Below are 25,936 nucleotides of genomic sequence, written 5' to 3' on the forward strand. Positions count from 1 at the left end.
TATGTTACAGTGTTAATTAACATAATTCTGATTATATTTCGCTCATTCAATCAGCCCGAAAACAGACAGTTTATGGGGCGGATCGGGTCAGGCTCATAATGACAGTTCATGATTCAGGCTCGGGCAGAACGTGCACGGGCTCCGGCTGGGTCGGATTTTTTGGGCAGGATCTAAGCTCTATTCTCTTTTGGTGAAGCTGTTATATTAATACCATTTTAACGGGCATTACATTGTTGTTTTTGTCCATTATTTTGTTTTATATATACATATTTCTTTTGAGTGTGGCTTGGTTTGTTAAATTTCATCCCCAGACGCGTTTTTCCGCTTTTTTCAGTATTACAAGTTTTAGTAATTTTCTTTGGTTGTGTGGAGAATTTCGTTTTATTTTTTTGAAATTCGTTAGATTATATTTTTGTCAACATTTTGGGTTTATTTTCGTTTGTTATTTTTTGTTATTTTTCTAATAATAATAGTAAATGCATAATTGATTTCCTTTTTTTGACGGGCGAATAATAAAAAGTAACGGGATAGTTACTTTTACTGGTAACTAATTACTTTTATAGTGGAGTAACTCCATTAGTAACTCAGTTACTTTTTTGGAGAAGTAACGAGTAACTATAACTAATTACTTTTTCAAAGTAACGTGCCCAACACTGTTTATATATAAGGAGAAGTACAGTCCTCTAATAATCCTGACTAACCAGTAATTATTATTTCATCGCAGCTGATGCTGCGAATATCCTTAAACAGTTTTAGTCCTGCCCTTTTTCATTTCGTCTAAAAATAATTTAAATACTGAAAATATCAAGTGTTAATTTGATTTTATTTACTTAGATTTTCGTTTCTGAAGAAGAGACGTCAGTTATTTTATACTAGAGCTTATAGATAGGGCTTGCCTTGCATAGTCAGGGCCCATTCCAAATGCACTCCTGCCATCAACGCTAAGCATAGTTTCGTTTGGAGAGAAATGCTACAACACCGATGCAGTTGAAATTCTATTCTTTTTCAGTAAATGAAGCAACATCACAGATTACTAATCATGAGAGAAAATATAGACTTTGGGACACTGGATTGTAAAAATGGATGCCTTACCCGTTGAAAGTCTTGCTCACTCTTGAAACCTTGCGCTGCATTCCAAGTAGCTGCCCGCAGATGTGCCGGATTAAAATCGGCGCGGCCAAATAAGAAAATCGGCCAATGCCGATTGATAAAAAAATAACAAAAATCGGCCGATTAAATCGGCTGGCCGATCGATCGGTCGGCCTCTATTAGCAAGGATTTCATGCTGTAAACATGTCCCTAAAAAAAAAAGTGGACACATGTTCCCTCGTGTCATGTTTTTGAATAAAAACTGGTTCACCCCACTTCACATTGGACATTGTGTATAATGTGACATATTTTGCAGATGTTGAGCTGCCACTGCGCTTACAAGATGAGGAAACAAACTGTTCCCTGTAACAAGATCAATACACACTTATTTTTTTTGCTCTAAACATCCGTACTATCAGCGTTAAAAAGGCTAATAAGTATATCACAGTAAAGCAGGCCTTTTTTCTCCTTCCGTTGCTCTTTGAATAAATCGGTCTATTTCATGGTCAAATAAGCATTTGTGACCCGATATGGTAATCCATTATTTCGGCACGCTACTCTAACACAGCTTGGCTCTTGTGAGTGGCAAGTGTGCTGGAAGAAACTCAAAGCAGCTTCCAAATGGCCGCGCTGTGGGACTTTTCTTATGTGAGGCTGCCTTCCAGCTGGGTAGCTTATGATAACTGAAAGATAATGAAAAATGCATCGAAACACACACACACACACACACACACATGCTAAGATGTTGTGTAAGTGTGGAGTGTTTGTGCGTGTGTGTATAAAAGAAAGAAAGAGAGAGAGAGGGAGGGAATGAGAGAGAATAAGAAGGAGAAAAACATAATTTGGTGTCTCCAGAGCTGAATGTTTTTAAGGCAGAGGATAAAGACTGACAATTCAATTTCCTCCACAGTGGCTAATGCAATAGCCACGGAGCGAGCGTCACACTATTAGCTGTAAAAGCATTTACCAAATTAGCCTCTGGAGTGCTACCAGTGTAAGTTCAACGCCCTCACTGTGAATCTATTGTCCTCATTATCCATACGTTAAAGCACACATGTAGCTATAGATAAGTGAATGTGGAGGTTAGCCGGGAGTTTATTAACCTCATGCTCTCTCCACTGGCCTCACTGTGCAACTGGGTGTTCTCTTTTTCACTTGAGTAACTGAAATTAGTCATTAAAGGACAACTTATATAACTTAGATTAATAATTACTTGCAGTACCATGCAAATCTTTATTGAACTTCCAGTTTTATTAAGACCAGAAGGGAGAAAAATCACCTCCTTGCTTCTAAACTCTATTTTCTATTTGGCTCGCAACAGTATTCATGCCCCTTTAAACTGTTCACATTTTGTCACCTTACAACCACAAATGAAATGTATTTTTTTCAAGATTTTTTTAAAGTGATAGGCCACCACAATGTAGCACATAAATGTGAAGTGGAACAAAAAAGATACATAGTCAAACTACAGAATACTCCTCTACCGGACAATGAATGAAGATTCAAAGAAGTGTATTTAATGAAGTGGCTGCTCGGTGTATGCAATATAAGAAGCATTTGAAGCATTTTTAAATCTCGTCATCCTCGTCCAGTATTCTGAACACATTTAATGATGTTGAGGTCTGGACTCTAAATTGGAAAGTCCTCTGTTATTCTAAAAACAGCAGCAGCAGCCTCAGCATTTCCATTTCTTTCTTTTTTTTTAGTCTGTTTCCTTTCCTCAGTAAGAGTTTTTTTTCCACAATCAGCATCCTTCAAACCTACGGGGTTTATTGTTCTTCTCTCAGTGAAAGGATGGGCAAAAACACTTGTAGATTTATTCAGATCCGAAATGAGAGTGGAGCATGCTTTTCATCTCTTTCTCTCTCATGAATTAAAGCTATTTATCTGATGAGATTTGTTGTTCTACCAGGTCTTGCACAATTGTTAGGAGTCAAATTTTTTACTTTGGGTTTTATCTGCTTCTTTTAATCATGCCTCTTTTTGTCTCACATTCAGTCTCATTAAAGGAAAATGAACAAATTGCACTTAATTTACAGCAAAAAATGAAAAAGATGGCTTTTACAAAGTACTGTAGCTTATTTATCATGTGATCGCTGTCATGAGAAAACCTTGTATCAGTCTGACACCATTTGAAAACACTTAGATTTAAATACATTTTTATGTAACAATCTTACACACTTGCATAAACAAAGTTAATGTTTTTTTTTGTTTTTTCAAACCACAATCTTATTTACCTTTTCTAAGATACAATGTTTTCTCACTGCAGCAACTGTACTCTGTTATTATCATAACCCATCTTCTCTTATCAGAACAGTAAATGCTTATAAACAGAACTAGCAGGTGGATCCTGGATAAGCTACTGCAGCCTCTATGTTTTTGCATGTGTTTGTTTGTACAGCGTGTGTGAATTCTCCGATTTTATTGCAGAAATTAAGAACCAAAGGCCATAGTGACTGTGCCAGTCCCGATCCGGACGACTGTTTTGGCCACAGTCCCCTCATGGATGACCGTTTCAGCAAACTAAACGAAGAGAGTGATTTAATATACAAGCGCTCTGCTGTAAGTACTGCCTCCTCGGCCCTTGCCGTTTTGTGTTGATCCCTGTTTCTATTGTTGATGTTCACTACAGGCGCTAAACAAGAAAGAACACAGAGGCTGTGATAGCCCGGACCCCGATGCCTCATATGTCCTCACCCCCCACACAGAAGAGAAATATAAAAAAATTAATGAGGAGTTTGATAATATGATGCGAAATCATAAAATCGTAAGTAAACGCAACATTCTTGCTTGGCTTTGTTGCAGAAAGGAAACTCCCTCCCCTCCTCTTTTTTTTTTTTCATTCGCCTCACTTTCTTTTTGCGTTCTTTTATACATTACCCCACCCTGCAAACTCTGTCCACACTTTTTTTAATACAAGCACAGAAGCATTAAGCATTTTTCCGCATTAACCTCTTTTTTTGGTTGGAAGTGCATTTTAATTCGTTTTATTTATTGCAACCCCCTTTTTTTTTTTTTTTTTTTTTTAGCTCACCCCGATAAGATCACATTGTTTAGATAAGTGTCGCCTTTTTTTGGTAGTTAGGCTTAAAAAAGCTAATCTTGCCACATTAGACTTTGTTATGATAACCAGAAACCACAGGCAGACAGAATGAGTTTCAGCCAGAAGCCTCAAACAATGAAGAGGTGTTTTTTTTTTCTTCAAGTTTTAGAAAAAAAAGAAAAAGTAGAGACAGATCGCCTCCAAAAAAATATTTCCCTGGAAAGATTCCTCCAGTTCTAGCTCTGGAGTGGCTGGAGTATTGACAGATCCGGTGGCTCAGGGTGATTGATGTGTTCTTTTCCACAAGCCCAGTTTACACCCCAGCGGATCTGGAAATTGAATCTTTTTTCCTTCAGAGCTTCACTCTGCCTGGGTCATGTGATAGGGGGGAGAAGATTGTGAGGAGCTTGAGTGTTCCCACTCTCTTTTAACACTCTCTCTCTGTATCTATCTCAGTCTCTCTCACTCTCATTACAACCACTTTCTTTTTCCCTCAGTCATCTTAGTGGATGGTTGTTTGTTTATCTCCAGTGTTAATTGCTTTAGTCCAGTTAAAGGACCTGCACCATGCTAGTCTATACTGTCTATATGTTGTTGCAAAAAGAAAAAAAAAAACTTTTTTAACCTTCAATAGAAGTCAAGCTAAGCCCCCCTCCAAATACCCAGCCATAAAATCCAAGCACTCCAATACACTCCACATTTTTTTAATGGAGTACTTTTGAAAACCTGATACAATGGTGATCTTATTGTGTGTGGCGACCATAACATTTTGACAGAGACTTGCCGTGGAGACCCCTCCCCACCACACTGTCCAACCTGCACATTGAACAAAGCACCACTTCTTTTGTGCCATTAACACACTAATGATATCACTAACTGGCTCACTGACTGTAAGCGTGCTGCGAATGGAGTGGTCTCACTTTCACTGCTCACACTCACCCGTCCAGAAGCACCGCAGATAATCAGCACTGCACAGACTGTATACTGTACCGCACTTCACCAGAGTGCTCTGTGCTATCTGTACTTTTCTTACAATTTGTTCCATCAGATCAAGACAAGTAGCTTAGCTTAGACAGTTCTAATCTTTTGGCAGGATTTTATGAGCAGCATGTTACAGTGCTGTGTCTTAACCCTTTCAGGCATGCACAAATAATTTCTTGATTCAATGGCTGATTTACTGATATGAACAAATTTCAAACTATTAAACTAGACCAGATTTGAGTTTTGATTTTTTTTTTTAGCTTCAGAGTCAAAGGCGATTTATTTTCTTTTTTTTAATGTCTGGGGGCCACACTGGTTAATTTATGTTATTTGCTCTCCCCAGTAAATGGAGATACACCGAAATAAAATGTTTTGGCCAACACTTTGCCACTTTTTCTCAATTGAATTCATTATATTGCTTAAATGTCTTTTTTGTTTTGCTTTTCAACAGAAAATTACAGTTAAAACATATCTATTGAAAAATTACCTAGGGAGTTTATTTTTAGTATCCAACCCAGACATACCAACAAAGCACAATGCACTTATCTAAGCCCTCAGCTGAGCAATTTAAATCATAAATTTAATTTAGCAGTGCTACTCAAATCACATGTAAGTGAAATTTATACTGAAAAATGCAGTCAGTCTTTTTTGAAAACAAACTAATGCTAGCTAAGGCCAAGTTAGCTAGCTTATTACAGCTACACATTGTACAGCTTGTGTCTTTCAGCCGTGCATTGGTGCAAGTACAAAGTAAAAAAATAGCTTAAAGGGGCACTAAAACCTCTGATATTTGCTGACTCCACCTTCAGCTCAGAATTGTAGTTTGGGAGAGGCACTGGGTGATGTATGGGTTTAGAGGCAGCAGCATTGTGCTTCTGATAGCGGTGAGACGCAGATGGTTGGACGTCAGCAGGGGGCGGTATTATTGATTGTCTGATCTGCAAGTTGTGATGCGTCTGAATATATATATATATATATATATATATATATATATATATAGCTCAGTTGAACCTGAGAGAGCACTGAAAGGGCATTTTATTACTTCAAAGGAACAATTTTCAAATTTCAATGGAAAAAATATGATTTAAGGTTTATTTTAAACATTTAAACCTGTAGTTTGTCTACTTTCTGTGCTGACATTCTCCCTCATTCTTTATACAGGTCAAAAGTGTAAGAAAACACTAAAATATGACTTTGTTTGGTACAAGTTATTTAGTATTTTTCCTAATTTAGTCAAACACTGGCTTTTTTTTGGCATTTTCTAAGAAAACCGGTATGTCAAATGGTTGCCAAATGTCTGGTGCATTCCTATCAGAAAATATAGAGATTTCCTTGTTAAACACAATAGCAAAACAAAAATAGGAAGTTTCTTATAGTGCCAGCATGCCTCAAAGGGTTAAGCAGTGTGCTCTTCCTGATATTTTGATATCAGATAGTATTTTGGTTCGGTTTAATAGAATACACCAAGTGCAGTGCTGACTATTGCTCTGAACTCCTGAAGATCTGGTGCCGAGATGCATGTCTGTACATGTAAACGGTGTATATATATATAAATCTCTAACAGTGTGATATGTTTTGTGCCTGGATGAAAACTGAGTGGTACAGGAACTGTGCACAGTGCAAAAGACTTGGAAAACAAAGAGTTGTTCTGCGATAGTATTCCTCACACTAGGCAGCCCAAGGTGATCCTGAGATCGCCCTCCTGAGATTACCTTTTTTCCACTGTGCTATCCATCTTCTGGTTTACCCCATTGTTTGATAAAAGCACTAAAGCCCAGGAGTCGTCTTTCACTCCTGATAGAGGCCTGGAGATATGTACGCACACACAAGGACACACAAATTCTCACATAGCCTTTATGAATCGTGGATCTGGGCTATTAAAAAAAATCAAGTCTGATAATGATAAAATCCACCTCGATTTTAGTGGTGGAATTATTATTAATATTATTTGATGTAATTGTATAGTGTGTGAAATGAATGTGCTGTTGCCAGATGGAGAGATTAGTGAACTTGATGATAATGTGTCACTGAAGTGGTTGTAGTGTTGTCTTCTTCACTTCAGTGTATGTGCTATATGTATAACCTCTTGAACATAGAGCCGCCATTGAAACTTTCTTTGTGTGTGTGTGTGTGTTTGTGTGTGTGTGTGTGCCTTCGTGTGTGTGTGTGAACGTGTGTGTGCAGCCCACAGCCTTGCCCCAGCAGAATTTCTCCATGCATGTGGCGGTGCCGGTGACGAACCCCAACGCCATGTCCTACAACCCGGGAGGCTCTCTGAGCGGTCAGGGTCTGTCAGCTGCCGCCGCCTCTCTGACTGACGGCTCCATGCTGTCCCCTCCCCAGGGCTCCCTCCACAGAAACGTGCTGTCCACTGGTGGCCCCCACAGGCCGCCCAGCACAGGCAGTGCAGGTCAGTTCACCATCAAATGCCCATTTCTTACATAAAAAATAAATAAATCACATTCTGTGCTTTTATTTATTTATTTATTGCTCAAATTCTCAGAATTCTGAGTGTGATTTCCTGATTTCTCTGTGTCTTGAGGTTAACAGGAACAGCAGCAATGTTCAAGTCAAATTTACCCACATTGATTAAACATCTGAATATAGTTAAAAAGTTTCAAATAGTTTTCTTTATAAAGCTATAATAAGTATAATACATTTTTGTATAATACATTTTAGCCCTTTAAAGTCTGGCCTCTGTTATCACTACTGAATTAAACAGTATTCAACATAGTAACTTATATTGGATGGTACATTTTATTTCTAAAAGTTCTATTTGCAACCATTTAAACTACAGTTGTCCTTGCAAACAGACGAGCGAATCTGGCAGAATTCACATACACATTCAATGCAGGAGGCCCCACTGGTCAATGCAGCTATTTTTACCTTCCACAGGACAATTGATACAATGCGAGTTCCTGTCCTATGAGTGTTGTCATGTTAGAGTATTGTATGACTCATATACAGCTCTGGAAAAAAATAAGAGACCACTTGAGTTTACTTGATTTTACCTAATTGAAAACCTCTGCAATATAATCAAAAGGCAAATGGATGATCACAAGCCATCAAACCAAGCTGAACTGCTTACATTTTTGCACCAGGAGTGGCATAGATTTATCTAAAAGCAGTGTGTAAGACTGGTGGAGAAGAACATGCCAAGATGCATGAAAAGTTATTGAAGAGTTATTCCACCAAATATTGATTTCTGAACTTTTAAAACTTTATGAATATGAACTTGTTTTCTTTGCATTATGTGAGGTCTGAAAGCTCTGCATCTTTTTGTTATTTCAGCCTTTTCTCATTTTCTGCAAAAAATGCTCTAAATGACAATATTTTTATTTGGAATTTGGGAGAAATGTTGACCGTAGTTTATAGAATAAAACAACAATGTTCATTTTACTCAAACATATACCTATAAATAGCAAAATCAGAGAATTTTTTATTTTTTTTATTTTGAACTTTCAAACAGGTCAATTTACCCTTAAAATAACAGGAGGATTAACTGAATACGATCCATTTTGGTATCATGGCAAGAAATTGTAGACGGATATTGAAGGAACTATTCATGATCTTGATATAATGGTTCAATCAGAAAGACATTATTGAGTTCTAATCCTCAAAACTTGGAACGTCAGTACTGCGTGAATTAGATGGCATGTTTTTTCCAGCGACGGAGGGCAGAGAAAGGGTGAGGAAATCTACCTTCAGGCCTTTGACATTTAATCTGATTTCTTTGCTGCACCTTGAAAAGATCCAAAGTTGTGATGTTCTAAAAGTGAGAGCTCTGCTGCAGCAACACAACGGCTTTCAAACCTCTTCAACTCTAACATTTTAGTTGGTATGTCATCATAGTTCTTAAGACTGAAAGACCATGAACATAAAAGGTTTTCAGAAAGTGATGAGGTTAGAGATTTCTTCACCAACAAACATTTAGAAGCACAGCCCTGTGAAGAACCTTCATAGACCTTCTTATTGAAGAGAGGAGAATACAAGACATGCTTTTCTCTCTGTGCTGCTTCATAGCCGAAGTCGCTATAGGTTTTCTCCACGTTTCACATTTCACTCCTTTTCAGCGCCGGCACAAAGGTAACAGAAGTGAGATCAATTAGTAATCTCCGGGAAGTGGTCTCCATGGTGACCACATGGAGTAATATAACTGTACTGGACTGTTAACAGAAGATCCTTCGGTGTGAGAGAAAGACTTTAACACCTAAAAGCCTGGATTTTCAAGGTCCAGTTTTTCAGTAGCAGTGAATTGTCCCAGCATTGCTTTGCATTGCACTGCCCAACATTGTTTTGCTAAAATGAATTGGATTAAAAAAGTAAAATGCGTTCTTTCTGAAATAACTGAAATTCATTCTGATTCTGTTCATATTTCCATAGTGAAGTGCTGAATTTACTAAAGACAACCTGAGATTTATGTTCTTTTACACTTAAAAAAAATATTCAAAAATTGATTGACAGCAATAGCTGACAAATCAAAAATGCTAATTAAAGTCAAATGTCTGTAATTTTTTTTCTACCAGCTAAAAAAAACAGTAATTTTCTGGCAGCGAGAGTTCCAGAAAATATCTATTAAAAACATTACTTTTTTTGGCACCCCTACATGCAGAAACTGATAATTTTGTGTATACAAATATTTCTGTTCTGTCAAAAACAGAGAATTACTATCAGATTAAAAAGCCCCAGTTTAAATTAATGTTTAAAGTTCACCAAAATACTTACTTTCTCCATATGTAGATTAACTGTACATTTTTATTATCTTACTGTTTATTGAAAAAAAAATACAATAAAAAACATAATACATTAATGATGGTAGGACTCACTATAAAATGAAGAGCCAGCTATAAAAACATGCTCATTTATCAAAAGAACTAAATAAAACTATTTAAATAAAACTTAACAAAAATTCTAGGCTATTTAGAGTACTGCCCGTTCACTTGCAGACAGTAAATTACATATAATTTGAGCTCCCCTTGAGATTTCAGTTTTTAGATAACTTTTGGCTTTTTTTACCATCATTGTTAGGAAAAGCCAGGTGATGCAAATTTGAGAACTTTTGAGAATGCTTGCCAGCAGTTTAAATATTTGATACTACAAACATTAAAAAGGCTAAAAGAAGACTGAAAAGCATTTTAAAGTATCGTTTTTTCCTCAGTTCAAAATGTAAATAAGAAATGACTGTTTAAAGGGAAAAGATCAGGATGAAGTCTGAAAGACTTTAGAAAACGTTAACATGATAATACATGGAGTTTTTAGAATTGCTAGAACCCTTGTTTGATTGCAAAAGATCTTTAGTAAAATATAGCATGTTGGTGGTGGTAACTGTAAATATGGTCAAGTAATTAGATCTTTACTCAATTAGCTGTTCAGAGTAGCATAATTATCGACCTGTAGTGCTCAAACTTGTTCATGCCACTGTACTGTACATAAAATCTGCATTCTGGCTTTGAGGTTAGATGATTATATCACATTTACCACAAAAGTAGACAGTAGAAGTGCTAGGCTGCAGTACAACAGAAGCTAGCACTGCATGACCTTTAAAGACATCGCAGCAAACCCACTTTGCAGGTTGCAAATGTGCACGTTTTCAAAGAAAACTTTCAGCAGTTCCCTTTACAGGTTTTGCATAGCCGGATATACCCACCATCACCCAGGGGTCTGTCACAGTGTGTATGCGGGGTCGTAGAGAAAGCGTGATTATAGGTGCGGAAAAGGAGAAGTCGGCCTCCGCTGCACTACTGCTGCAGAACATCAGTGCGGTGTTGCCACAAGCCCCCTCCACTGACCACAGCTATGGCCAAACACTCACACACTCCCTGGCTGGTAGCACATGCTTCCTGCTGTCAACCTACGACTGCACTTATCGGTGAAGGTCGCTGCTGCACTACTTGTTTACAAGTGCGTTTTCCGTTGATTTTGTGCATCTTAGATCGTATGAAGGAGGGCCTAACCTTTTTCAAAGCAGTGTATAGCATACCCCCCCCCCCCCCCCCCCCCCCCCACACAGGGTAGGTGGTCCTTTGAAAGCTGTAACAGATTGATCAGATTGCATCAGCCTACAGATTGTGATGGAAACTCAGAGCATCTATATGATCTTTTATAAAGTTTTGTATAATCTCATTAGATTATAGGCTAGCCCTCGCCACTGTATGCCAAACTACTCGTTGACTCCTAGCTTAAGCATCGTCTTTGTTACTTTGTATTTCATGCTATTGTGTGATATATATATATATATATATATATATATATATATATATATATATATATATATATATATATATATATATATATATATATATATATCAGTATCAATATTTATCATCAGTAGTACTAGAAAACTGATCCTGTAAACAAAAACAACAACAAAAAAACAATATATAGTTTACAACGGCTAGCAAAAGTATTCATACCCCTTAAACCTTTTTACATTTTGTCACGTTACAACCACAAACTTTGAGATTTTAATTGATAAATTAAACACACAAAGTAGCAAATAATTGTGAAGTAGAACAAAATGATATGTTTTGTCAAAATTTTACTCAGATAAAAATCTGAAAAGTGTGATGTGCAAAAGTTTTCAGCCCCTCTATATCAATACTTTCAACTACTATCAACCACCTTTTCCTCCAATTACAGCTGGAAATCATAAGACAGGGTTTCGTACGGTCCTGAAAAATCTGGAAAAGTCATACAATTTTAAACATCAATTTACAGACCTAGATAAGTTTTGGAAAATTACAAATACCCAGAAAGTTTTGGTAAAAACAAAATCTACAAATGTGTGTTTCCAATTATCAACTGAGAAAAGCTGTTTTGAGCTAATAAATACATGAGCTCAGAGTTTGGTTAGTTTAGTAATGTAGCTCTGCATAATGGAGCTCTCAGGATCTGACACATTTATTTATTGAATATTGTTTAAACATTGCTTAAAGAAATCATTTTTTATCATTATAGTTTTAGTATATTTTAGTTTTTTATTGTACATGTCTGCACTAATATTTTAAATTTGAAGTCATGGAAAAGTCATGAAAAAGTCAAGAAAATGTATTGGTTAAAAAGTGTATGAACCCTGTTTGGAGTATGTCTCCAAAATCTTAATAATATAAATTTAAGTTTGTGGTTGTAAGATGACTAGGCCATCAAGATGACTTGCATTGTGAGGTTAGATTTTATTTTATTTTTTTCATAAACGTCTTAAAGCAGTTTTATCTAAATGGTGAAAGTATCTCTTTAAATGTAGTTTTTATAGCAGAGAATAAGGAGAGCAGTACAGTAGTGTTAGCAGTTCCCTTACTCCCTTGGATATTTGGAAATCTAGGTCATGTGTGTTCACTACCTTTACAGGCTTGTGATTGATGGTAAAGTGACTTTGTCCTTTAGAAGGACAAGCAAAGGCGACCACCAAGCATTTGTTTCTAAAGTGCTTATCCAGAATTCATCAACTTCCTGCACAAAAGATCAGTAAATCAGGTTTAGATGGGTATTTACTCCAGCAGTGTTGATATGGCAAAGTGAGTATACAGTAAGTAAGTGAAAGCTTGTGACTAACTGAGATCTGCTGGCGTTTATTCTTTATTATCAATATTATCATTTAAATATAAAAAAAAATGTTTTGCCGCGCTATGGTGTGAGCGCGAGTGTTCACATGTCCAGTCATGTTTTTGACAGAGTGAAGGTAAACAGTGAAATACTCAAAGAAAGTGGTGGCAGCTGCTAGCGTCCCTGGCCTGCTGCTTGTGTGTACACACGCTGTCGAGTCGCCAAGGACGTCCACAAGGTCATATGTCCAACTGCTCCTCGCTGACAGTTACAAATACCAGGATTGCCTCTGTTTACCAGCAGCCTGCTCTGTCTGTGTCAGTAGTTTAGCACGGCTGCTTTTTCACCATTATGGAGCACCTCTCTGCGAGGGAGTGACTGTTGGAAACTGTGCACGGACACTCCATAATGCTCCATCTGTCTCACCGCACCAGCTTTAGATAGTCTCTTTGTGTTAGGTGGTTTTTGCCCAGTCATTTGTTTCTTATAATTGGAATCATTCTAAGTAAAGTAGTGACTATGTAGTGACTTTTCAGTTGCTACTTTTTATTTGGACAAAACGAAAAAAAAATCTTAAGTTTTTATGTAAAAAAAAAAAAACATTAAAAAGTATTTTGAAATTTAATTAAAGAATTTTAAGTGAAGTGGGGTTTATATGTCTTATATAAAAATATGTCTAAATGAAATAAAAATAAGATAATTATTTTACTGTAGAGTATAATACCATATAGAGCATTATAAATGCTTTGCTGATAAATGCTGATTTGTGAAGTACCTTTTAGTAATGAAGGAATTTGAATGAAAGTTAGTTTTAATAAAAAAATACCAGGCATATGAACCATAAACACAAGGTTTATGAAATAATGCTATCATAATGCCTTATGAATATAAAATTCATAGGGGAAAAAAAGAGGGAAAAAAAGACATTTTCCTATATTTGGAAACATATCTGGAAGAAAAGCTTGCAAATGATCATAAACTCTAGAGAATCAAAGTACTTCTCTCCTTCAGAAATTTACACTGTTAGATTCAAGAAGCCACTGTTAAGCAATCAGAAGATACCAACAGTCAAACATGATGGTGGTAGTGTCAGGGTATGGGAATGCTTTGCTACTTCTATGTAACTTCTAACCATAATTGATGGAATTTCATGTGAATTATGTTCTTTACTGTGCTTTTCTACTGCGATGCACCTACACAAAATATTTTGCTGGGCTGAATAGATGAATTTAATTAGTGTACATGTACTTTATTTTTTCTTTATTGGCATTTTTAAATTCTAGTTTTGTCAGCTAAATGTACAAAACACTGACACTGGCAAACTGAAAATCAAGGGCTTTAGGTCACTATAATTTTTCTTAATTTAATTTAATGTAATGTAATTTTGTAACCCAAGGGATTTTATTTGGAATACTTAAAAAAACATAATCTGTTTTCTACATTGAAAAAATAAAGTAATGGCACAATGTTTTGGTAGTTTTCTTACAAACTCATCGAAATCTAGAAACTCGTCATTTTTTAAAGTGTGCAAGGTTTTACACATCGTATTGTAGTCCCTCCTCGGCTTGCATGGAACTGAAAGTGTGCAGCTGCCAAAAAGTACCTAGTTCCAGGTACTAGGTAACAAGTTTTCATTTTAAGAAAATAGTAAAAAAAAAAAAGAAAAGAAAAGTTCAGTAGAATATTTAGTATGCAGTGGAAAAGCACCATTATTTTGCTCTACGCTCAGTTGTTATATGCAGCAAAGATAAGTGCAAAGCCACATCTGAATGACTTGGAAGAAACTAAATCTAAAATCCCTCAGTGTGCCGGCATTATTTAATCAAAGCAATTCTGCAAAAATAAAGTGTAATCCCAAATTTCTCCACAGCAATCATACGATAAATATTAAGATTTTTTTATTGGAATATATAATCTCTACAGTGTGTTGTGAATGGTGCTAAAAAGAGTGATTCCGGGTTGTAACTCTGTAGTGCAGTGCAGTGGTTTCAGTCTTAGTGCTGTCAGGTGCTTGCTGAGGAGTTAGTTTGTATTTGCTTAAGCAGTTGAGTGTTCTGTTTGTCTTTGTGTTTGAAGCACTTAAAGGGGGAAGCTATGCTTTTGAGGGCTAATTCAGACAGACAGGTAAATAAACTTGCTGTTTCCTTTAAGGCCCGTGCCCCCCTTCTCCCCCCCCTCTGGTTTCCTTCCCTCTATTGACAGGTGCATCTGTTTTTCCCGGTACCGCGGCAGTCCTTATATGGCTGGTGCGAGCCAGCAAGATGCCTAACCCAGCAGAACCCTGAAAACATTCGGGCCATGACATCCCTCTAAGACCTCTGTACACAATGACCGGACAGGCTGTCATAAGCACTTGGTGTGTGTGACTGGCAGAGACAGGTGGGCTTTGACTGCCTCACTGCCGAATGCACACCCATACACACACACACACACACACACACACACACACTGTGAGACTGAGGGTATTAGGGTTGGACACCCACATGTGATGATGAGGAGTGACAGCTATATGCAATATTTTGATTATCACACTTAACCATGCACAGACTAGAGCTGTCTGAGTCTGTGTATCTGTGTGTGTGTTTTATAAGAGCAGTAGCTCTGCTTAGCAGTGCCAAAATTCATGCACCGGCTCCAATGATCATTCAGTGTCAAAGCCTTTTACTCTATTGCTTGTCAGAGATTTTCCCACTGACCCATTTCCAGTGGCAGAGTAGTATGAAACTGTAGACTAAATAATTTAGTAATTATGTTAGCAAGGATTGCTCTTGAAAGGTCTGATGAGGGAGTATTCTGCCCCAGTATTTCTCAGAAAAAGAGGTCTGGATGTTCTTTAGGTGACTACCATTAGATTTTTTTACAATATAGTTTTTTAAATGATAACAGCATTGTGTTAAAGCTGGCCAGTATATTGTGAGTAAATTGTAGATAAAGTACATATTCAGTACATATAGAAAACCACTTAAATGTGTATTTAATTACAAAGAGGCCAACTTTGCAATAGTGTTGTGATATTTACTACATATCTTTTATAGTTTCCCCCTCATAGCAAAAGATTTTACTATGACTATTACTATTACTGTAATTCACCTGACAGCTGAGCTATGAGCACTGTTGCCATGTGGGTCAGCCAGACTTGACTAGTCTCCAAGAGAATTTTGAAGGTGTAAGAAACAGTTTTATCACTGTCTGGTTTCATGTGTAATTTCTATTTCATGTAAAGACTTAAACTTTTAGTTTGAGAGTTATCTGTGTTTCTGTTTCTTCTAGTTATTATCTGAATGTGCTGTGTGTTGTGTAAATACTGCAATAGAGATTACAGTAACACGATCTGTTCCAATTAATGGTTTGCTAAAAATCTGTTTTTAATTCATTTGTTTTCCTTACAAGCTCTGGAAGTTTAGTAAAAAAATGTGCACTGGATTTTCTTTTACAATTTATCAACTGAACCTGAAGAGCATAAATGGCAAAAATAAAGGGAAATAAATGAGGGTGTTCTTAAACTTTTGACCGATTTAACTGTCCTATCTTTGAAAAGAATTGAATTGCTGCAGCTGTCTGAAATAATAAACCAATAGTTAGAAAATTGGTTTATTGATAAAATGGTAGTCAAATTGATAACCAAGGTTGTTAAATTACGGCTAAGGGGCCCTTGTGCAAGGCCCTTAACACTCATGTTATTGGACTGAGATACTTGGAGCAGGGGTTGCTCAGGAGTTGAGCAGTGGTTCATTGATGGCAGGGTTGAAGGTTAGGTACCTGCTTTTGGCAAGCTGCCACAGTTAGTGTTGGGCCTTTGAGCAAAGCCCTTAACGCTCACTGCTCCTCTGGCTCTGCAGTGATGTCTGCCCACCAGACTCAGGCACGTGCACTCACTGTATGTTAGTGTGTGTGTGTGTGTGTGTGTGTGTGTGTGTGTACTTGTTTGTGTATGTGTGTGTGTGTGTTAACTGCATGCAGAGGCTACATTCCAGTATAGTGAATATTGTTGTTTTATAACTGATGATCATCAAGCCCATCCGCTTTCATATTAATACATAGTAGAATTTGTCTTTTTCCATATGTTGCACATCAAAAACAGCCTGTCTACGAAGTTATATTCACTAAGACATCCCATTCTCACTTCCTTGTTGTCAACCTGAGTTTAGTCACATTTGGACCCACGCAGATCCTGCTGTACATTGATGGCATGAGCATAGCCTTTCCCCTGGGCAACCAGAGGGACTATTCTGGGGCCAGGGGAAAGAAAAGAAGGTTAAAATTAAAAGCTAAAATCTAAAAGCAGCAAGAAAGCAGTAAAAGGAAAGCTGTCTAACGTTAGAGTAGAACGTGTAGAACAGTGCTCATATATCCAAAATGGGAGCTTTAGAGAGAAAAAAAAAAACTTAACTTTCAAAGGAACTGGTTGTGATATGATTTAATTCCTAGTCAATTTAGAGATTTTCCCATAAGTAGATATTTGTTCTAATTTATATCGGTTCACTTGTAATGAAATTTCTACAAAACGTAAAGGTTCCAGATTCAAAATAATGCCGAAAAAGTGATAGATTACTTTTCCTGAGTTGCCACAGGCATTTTATTCCTAAGTGACCATATAAAGTTTAACCAAAGTTTATATTGGAAATGGAATAGAGATGCCAGCACAAGAAACACATCCAGCTGCAGCAAGAGAGGGGGAAACACACACTGTGGTCTATAGGGTCAGTGAGCCAAGAGGTTTATTTCCTTCATATCTTTCAGCAGTGCAAATGACTTTAAGCTATAACTTAATTTGAGTGAGTGAAGACGTTCGTTTCATTAATTTTACAGAAAAATAGAGCTTCTATCCAGAGTTAGAATAGCAGAAAATTAGTGACTTGTGGTGGATGTGGGGATGTGGTCCTGCCTTTATACTACTATAATAATATTCTACTTTAATAACTAAAACAACATTAATGATTATGCTTTGTTGGTTCTGGAATGTAACACATCAGTATCGAAAATGTTGCAGATTTTACATAACTTAATACTTATTAAGTTGACACCATCTTCTTCTTTAAGCAAGTTAAAGAAGGACTGTTACCATCGGCAGGATAATATCATCCAGTCTCCCAGGCCTACATCAGAGCCATGCTTAGTTAGCAGTGCCATTACAGGGTGTGGCTTAGGGCCCAATGCCCAGGGCTCTCAGCCCTTTGGCTGGCATGCCACACAGCGCAGCTGTTGTTTGTTCCAAACAGCCCTTGACTAGCACGGCCGCCTGGAAGACGAACCACTTCTGCGCTCCTGTCAAATGGGCATGCCGCACATAGCTCTGATTTTTCTCGAGCAGGCCTGGGGTGGGGGATCCGGGCATTTCAGAGCCGGACTGCCGATCACATCGCCCCTAATACTGGCAGAAAGAGCACTGGGAAATGCTGTGGATCACTTCTGAAGTCCAGAGAATGGCACAGATGAGCCAAACTCTAATCCTGGCGCATGCTCGGCTCTTTCTTCTGAGAAAAGCAATATATATATATATATATATATATATATATATATATAAATATATATATATATATATATATTTACATTCATCTTTTTATCATGTTGCCATGCTCTCTTAGGGTGCAGGGAAATCTTGTTTTTTTCCATGTGTGGACTATCATGCTCTCATTCTAGCATGATTTGTCTTCCCTTTTCACTATTTTGGAGCGTTACCTAACCACTTGTATAGTTGCCGGAGGACAGGGTGACTCATCATATCTCTGGAACAAAATGGCTTACTTTTCTGTTCTTAGGTCTGCCTCTGCCGAGCTGCTAGAGTTCCAGTCTGTATTTCCAATTGCTTTCCTCTTTTGATGTGTGGAAGAGGAGCAGAAGGTTTTGCGTCAGTCAAACATGCTCCGATGTTGACTGACAAATTTGCGGAAGTGTGTTTCTTTTTTCTATTGACACACCATATTTTCACACGGAGCAGTAAAATCTCATCACACATGGTGGATTTGAAGAAACTGTTCCAAACCTAGTCTGACAGAAAATATTGTTCTTGTCGCAAGGATTATACAGTTACGCCGAAAATGTGTACCGTTCGCTGCATACAGTAGGCATCAATGTAATATTTCACCCAGAAATTTTAACATTCCCTTTAAAAAGAAAAATCACTTGGCCCGAATACTTCAAAATTGCATCAGCCTGGCTCTGGTTTGAATCTAAATCCGATTCTGGCCAAAAAACACCCGGTGGCTGAGTATATTAAGGCAATCAAGGTACCGCTTGTGCCAAAAGCCCGGTTGCTGAGTATAATGTAGGAATGGACCTGGGCTACTTTTGCCAATTTGACCAAGCCTCGATCAAAGTATAAACCACATTCAGCTCAAGTTTTAGCCAATGTTGCCATACATTAGTCGATTTTGTGACAGCTGTCTTTTTGTCTTTCTATCTGGGAAAGTATTATTGTGGCAAGCCAAATGTCATGGGATATACCTGCATCTGAGTTACTGGAGTTCATAATAGAAGGCGTTACTACAGTCAGTATACAGCACAGTGGGTGTTAATGATAGTGACTGGTTGCATCTGGCTAGATTTGTCCATGCAAACAAGTAAGCAGCTCTGAGAAAAAATGACATCCACATTCAGTGCAGGGGGTCTCACACGTTTATCCCACAGGTCAGTACAACGTTCTTTAGCTTCTGTGGCAAATGAAAAAAAGGGAAAAAAAAATCAATTTTAATGATTTATATCTGCAGAAACTGTTCACAAGTCTTGTTAGCGTAAGCTACAACTCATAGCTTAGAAAAGTACATCAGTGTTTCTGAATATAGCTTAGCTATCAGTTTTGGCTGGACTTGTATTGTCTGCATGGCATTACCACCGAATACACCATAAATATATATATATTTCTCCTCCACGCCTGGTTGCAGGCATTTCTCTGGATGCTGATCCAGGTCTTTTTTCCTAGCTAGCCCAGCTGACTGTGCAGCGTCTGTCCTGGTTGCTGAAGCAGAGGCCATGTGTGTATGTGTGTGTTTGTGTGTGTATAGCTGGGCAGAATGGGGGCTTACAGTCCCCAGGCAATGTCTGAGGCAGCTTAGCACAGACTGCTGGTGGCTGAGAGGCTCACAGCTCCAGAAGGTGGTCTAGGCCTCTCTGCTTTGTGCCTCAAATCTCACTTGATCCCGGAAGATTTTGTATCTTCTTTTTTAAAACGGCGCCTTCCATAGCATCTGCCTCAGCGTTTACTCAGAGCTGAGGAGGTGAGAATATTATAACCGTGGAGAAATTAGAGCTGGCAGAAATATGTTATTAAGCTAAAATTAGAATTAAATTGAAATTGAGAGCAAGAGTTAGTATGTTTGGAGTTGTATGGCTTGTGTTTCTGTCACAAGTAGCAGAAATCTTTGGGTCCAAGATTATTACATTAGTTACGGAATATACATTAGCATTTTACCCCAGTCTTTACACATCATATTAAAATATAAAATGAGAAATTGTGAACTATGCGCATTAGTACAGTCTCGCACAGGCGAGTCCTCAACTTCCGAGAACGCTGAACTGAAGTTCACAATGTGTGATTGTGCACAGAGAAGCAGCCATGCGCATTTAATTGTTCCAAAAATATGTCGTTGGTGTTTTGATGAGCACCAATTAGCGATCTAATGTGACGATCTACAGGGCAATTTCGGATTCAGCTTCAAGCGCAGTGCGCCGCACTACAGATGTACTTTTTGGCTGCTCGGCGCCTTCTCTGTTTTGCATTAACAATGAGAGGGTTGTCGGAATGTGAGCGTATTCACTGGGTTATGCAACGTGCCTAGAAGTACGGCAAATTCCCTCATTAATTTCGAGGAGTTACACTCTGTTAAAGAGCAATTACAGACCCTCTTTGTGTACACTAGGAATATTTAGCGAGGAATTGTTCCTGTAGATGTTAGTGTTTGCCATATCTTGAGGTTTGCAACCACCTCAGCCACAGCCCCCCTTCATCCAGCTTCACAGGCGGACTTTCCAGTATTTAATCTCTCTCTTTTTAAAACAAAAAAACTCTCATAAAAGCATCGTAAAATGTATTTATTTTTGTACAAATGTTTGAAATGCTATTTCAAGCAATGGCTGGAGAACACACACACCTGTAGCCCATTCTTTAAAAAACAAACAAACAAAAAAAAACCTAATTTTAAATAATGTTTCTTTTGTACAAATGTTTGAAATGCTATTTCAAGCAATAGCTTAAGAACACCCACACATGTAGACTGTAAGTTGTGGGGTGTTTTCTTGCGAGTGAGGTTCTGCACTGGACAGGGTGCTCATGACAAGTTGTTGTAAATTATTATAATTAAGTTTAACTGAGGCTTGTTGGTGGACTCCATATAGATGGGACATTCTCTTTCGAAAAAATGGTTCGAGCATCTAATATTCCTCAATCCACAAGGTAATGTGTGTACTATGATGGGAATATGTCATAGAAGGCATTACTACACACAGTGGACAGTGCAGTGGATGGTAATGATCGTGACTTGTGGTGTCTGTCTGTAATTGCCCATCAAACAGATTAGTGATTTCTGGTAGAAATCAGATCCACACTATACTGTATATTCCACAGTGTTCTTTAACTATCATGGAACATTCGACTTGCCATAAGCACCGTGCCCAATGTTCAGCCTCGCTCCCAAGATAACACATCACAGCTTATGGGCTACAGGTGTGTGAGCAAGGCCAGAGTTTTCGTAGTTGTGCGGGAATCTAACCTATTCCTCAATCCATGAAAGATTATGTATGCACACTGATATACTGAATACAGCATAAAAGACCCAAACCCAAACACCCAAAGTGGACAGTGCAGTGGGTGGTAATGGTCTTGACCACTGGTGTCTGGCTAGAATTGTCTGAACGTAGAGATAAGCAATTCTTGCAAAAAGCACATCCATATTCGCACTGTGCATATTCATTTGAGTGACCTATATTGTCACAGAACATGATTTTGTGACTTTTGGTATGTCTTTTCTTCTTCAACTAGTACACATCAGAATATATATATATATATATATATATATATATATATATATATATATATATATATTTAATATAGCTGAACAATATGTTTACAGAGGACTTATGCACTGTTAAAGAGCAATTGCAGACTTTCTTTGTGTACACAATGACTATTTTCTTATAATAGTAGTAACCTGAGGTTTGTAGCCACCCTGCCCCCCTCCATCCAGCTTCACCGACAGACTTTCCAGTCCTAAATCTCTCTCTCTCTCTTTTCATAAAAAATAACTCTCATGGAGGCATTATAAATGATATTTATTTTTGTACAAAAGTGCTCTCCAAGTAAAATATGAATTGGGTTTTCTTGGCGACAGCTGTTGGAGCTCTTTTTGCCGGCTCGCATTGTTCTTGTGCGCAGTTTCCTGAGCCAAAACAATACGGCTGCACCCTCTAAAGAGGTACCGTTCAGCCTCATTAATTAAAACTATAATTAGAATTTGGTCCCTTTTCCACTTAATCTATTAGGGAGTCGAAGCTTTGATTCTGGAAATCCATTAGACGTCTTCTAACTCACTCAAACACACACACCCTCTCCGCTGCCCTCTTGTAACATACAATAAGTTGCTTAAGGTAGCAACGGTTCAGTATCAGTCAGGGCTCATCGAGTGCTTTGTGATGCATTCTGGAGAAATGGCACTTTGTTTTTTCGCTTTGAAAAGAAAACAAAATGTTTGTGCGTGTGTGTGTGTGTGTGTGTGTGTCGTTACATAAGCAAGTTTTCAAAAGGAGCATGCATTGTTCAGAGCCGCAAGAGGCTTTGTTTGGGAACATGCAGTTTAATAAGGCTGCTCTCCCATGTTCCTCTCCTGCGTTCAAATTGAGGACAGTTTTATGACAGGTTCACTCAGCAGGGCATGGCAAGATCCAGCATGAATCAGAGAAAAGGCCTTTTTTCTCTGAGAGAGAAACAGCAGATATGCTACGGTAACATAATATAGGGTAATGAATAATAATAACTAGGCTGCATTAAAATCTGAAACTAGATTCAATCTATGACTCATCTAAACTAAAGGATTAATACAATCTAAAAAGGTTTTAAGTGGCTGTAGATTTTACAGTTTTACATCAAGTAAAAATGCTGGTATGACAGACGTCATATTGTAAAGTATGTTTTGGATCTTTAGCCCTACCTGGACGGGATTAGTTTCTCAGTGGAACATCTGTGATTTTTTTTATCTTCTACTCTGTGATAAAACTCATGCACATGAAAAAACAGGAGAACCAATAAGTTTTTAGGCTTTCTCGTTCACATGACATCACGTTCAGTAGCTCCTCCATTTCCACACGCACCCAAAGTGTAATTACGGTGTGTAGCAGTGGACAAATTGTATTTTATTTTATTTTATTAAACGCGGGATGAAGTAACTCAGACGTGCATCCAGACGGGACTATAATTACCAGACGACCCCAGAGTTCAGTGAAAAAGAGTAAGTAATTTGATTAACATTAGGTAAAACGACACGTACATGGTCGTTGTGGATTGCAATGAAATCACAGAGGGACCCCCCCCCATAAAAAAAACAAAACAGCCCAGGACCCCCTGAGAAACTAATTCCATCCGGATAGGGCTTTAAACATGCATAGTGTTTTTTTTTTTACTCAAAAAATAAATAAAAACTTTTCACAATGCTTCTTAATGTTTCTCAAAAACATTATTTCTCATAAACAAGATGAGAAATACTGTTTTTTACACTAAAAATAGTTTTGTGTGGCTGTTCTTTTTACATAAAGAAAACTTTTAATACAGCTTCTAATACATTTTGCATCTAAACATAAATTCATATCGTCTTTTTTTAAACCCAAATAGATGAAATTTTTGTAATACTTCATTATTTGTTGACACTGTAATTTTCTTCGGCACTGACAGTGAGTTCATTTTCAGGGCACTTCCAGGTAAAAGGAAATTTGTTTAGCTAGAAGTTACAGTCAATTGACTAAGAGAAATGAGTTGCTTAAAATAAATACAATGACCTTTAGGCTGTGATGTGCCTTTATATTCGGGCACTGTAACTTTGATGAGTACACCGTTTTTTTTCTTTATTTTTTTTCTTTATTTTTTTATACACATTTCACATTGGTTCCTGGCAACACCTATCTGTATACTAAGTGTGGCTTTTCCCTCACCTTCACCATCGATGTGTAGTCGTTCCCCCTGGCTACCTTCCCCTGAGTTTTTTTGTAATATATGATATATTGTATTTGAATGACATTCATGTTAAAGGCTGTAAGTTAGCTGCGTATGCTACAGCGACCAATCATGCACTAATGCAAAAGTGTGCAATCAGCAAAAGTGAAGTTGTTTTAATGTATTTTAATTTGTTTAAGTCAACATTTCTACTTCAGATTTAGATGGAGATACATTAACCCTGTCCAGTAAAGTATTGTTCTTGATGTAACAGAGTTGTTTTTTTTGTTTGTTTGTTTCTATGTCAACTACGATTGACCTCAGAAGTTCATGCGTACAAGTGTTTGCAAAAATGAAACTGAATAATGTGAAACCTGGAAACTGTATTTAGTGTACAGGAGTGGTTTGAATAAACTCCTGCTAGTAATCGCTGATGGTAATATATCAGTAATTTGATTATGTAATGGAATAATAAACCTACAGATACTTTAGTTAGTAAGAACCAAAAACATAAGTGTACTTTGATGTCACACATGTGGCTTTACTGGTATGAGCAAAAATTTTGTAGAAAGCACATCGTGTTTGTAAATAGAACAGAGTGGAGCTGGGCGATATGGGAAAAATATTGTATTTCGATATTTAAAGACATTTTCATGATACTGATACTATTTATTGCAATATATGTGATTACATTCTAAATATATCTGTAGTGACAGATTCTTAAAAAAAAACAACAAGTCCAATCTGATTACTTGCAAATAACTGTGCAGACAGTCAATCATCTCACCAGATCTGATCTGACAAATATATTCAACACTGCAAAAAAAATAAATCTTAACAAGGAAAATTATCTCACTTAAAGGCAAAAATATATATTTTTGTCTTACCAATCATTGTAAGTAAAAGATTGTTTTGCTTATTTTAGAAACAAACTTATTTAGGAAACAAAATTATTTAGAATTTTTTGCCTTATTTTAAGTCATTTAAACTCAACATGAGAACAAGTTCTGATTCTTGGGTCCAAATTTAAGAGATAAAATCAGAGATTCTCCATTGGCAGATTTTTTTTGGATTAATATAAGCATATACGTCTCATTTAAAAAAAAAAAAAAATATATATATATATATATATATATATATATATATATATATATATTGTTCTAGGTTTTGCCGATGGATTTTTTGCAATGAAATCTAAACATAGGTGCATTCAGGGTGATTGGGACAGTTTTTAATGGAAAGAAAAGCCAAACCTAACTTTAATAAGTGTAATTCATTAAATAATGCACATTGCACAGTTAAATATTCATTCCTTCATTGAAATTACATTTTAAAAAATGTAGAATTCCTGTTAAACAGTATGACTAACCAAAAGGTATAATCATATATAATGATGTATACTATGTGTAGAATGTGAAGGTGAGCAGAGCGGGAGCAGGTATTTGTACGCTGTGTGTGTGTGTGATATGAGGGCGTGTGTTTTTTTTTTTTTTCGCTGAGTTGAATGTGGGTTTGGCAGCTCTGAGCTACACGAGTTTGTTGCTCCTCTGATGGGTTTCAGTTACTGTGTGCAAGGCAACACCTCCAGTTTCAGAGTCAAACTTTGGAGCGTTTCCATGCAGTGATATCATAGCTTAACACTCTGTCCGATCATTATCAGAGATGCTGCCTACTGCCGTTGTGCCTTTTACAGTAATATCATCACTTGTTTCTTCCTTTCTGCTCAGACCCCCCTTTCCACAACCACCGCCCACTGCTCAAATACTTATAGTCCGAAACACTCACCTTACACTTCCTGCTGACAGGTGCAGATTCTGCATTGATTAGAAAATATACACAAGTTTGCTGTGGCTGGTGTTGGTTATTTTTAGATGAGAATTCCTTGTAACTTTTATTTTTTATTTTATTTTAAGTAAAGGTGCTACTAAAGGGTTTAGTGTGATTTCTTAAAAGAACCACTTTGCGAATGTCCACGCAAACCATGTTTCTATATGTTGTAAATAAAGAACCTCAAATTGATATAGAAGTGATGTAATTATATTGCAATAGGTTTCAAAATATTTTATAGATTCTCATTAACATAGAATTTTTTAGAAAGAAAATAGTTTAAATAGAAACATTTCGGACAGATGATGGCTCAGGTAATT

At 37.2% G+C, this 25,936-nt stretch overlaps 1 protein-coding gene across 8 annotated transcripts in view; it reads left to right on the plus strand.

The window, feature by feature from the left end:
* mef2aa (myocyte enhancer factor 2aa) overlaps positions 1-25,936 on the plus strand; it is a 163,190-nt gene that overhangs the window by 118,994 nt on the left and 18,260 nt on the right. For 5 of the 8 annotated variants that reach the window (XM_049483663.1, XM_049483661.1, XM_049483666.1 and 2 more), the window contains 2 exons: positions 3,722-3,856; positions 7,298-7,523. In XM_049483663.1, the coding sequence (XP_049339620.1) occupies positions 3,722-3,856; positions 7,298-7,523 (361 nt within the window). Of the gene's footprint in view, positions 1-3,519; positions 3,652-3,721; positions 3,857-7,297; positions 7,524-25,936 lie in introns of all 8 variants that reach the window. The other 3 variants (XM_049483665.1, XM_049483667.1, XM_049483668.1) reach the window with 2 other exon arrangements.

Source organism: Astyanax mexicanus, chromosome 9 (assembly GCF_023375975.1).
Source record: "Astyanax mexicanus isolate ESR-SI-001 chromosome 9, AstMex3_surface, whole genome shotgun sequence".
Lineage (NCBI taxonomy): Eukaryota > Metazoa > Chordata > Actinopteri > Characiformes > Acestrorhamphidae > Astyanax > Astyanax mexicanus.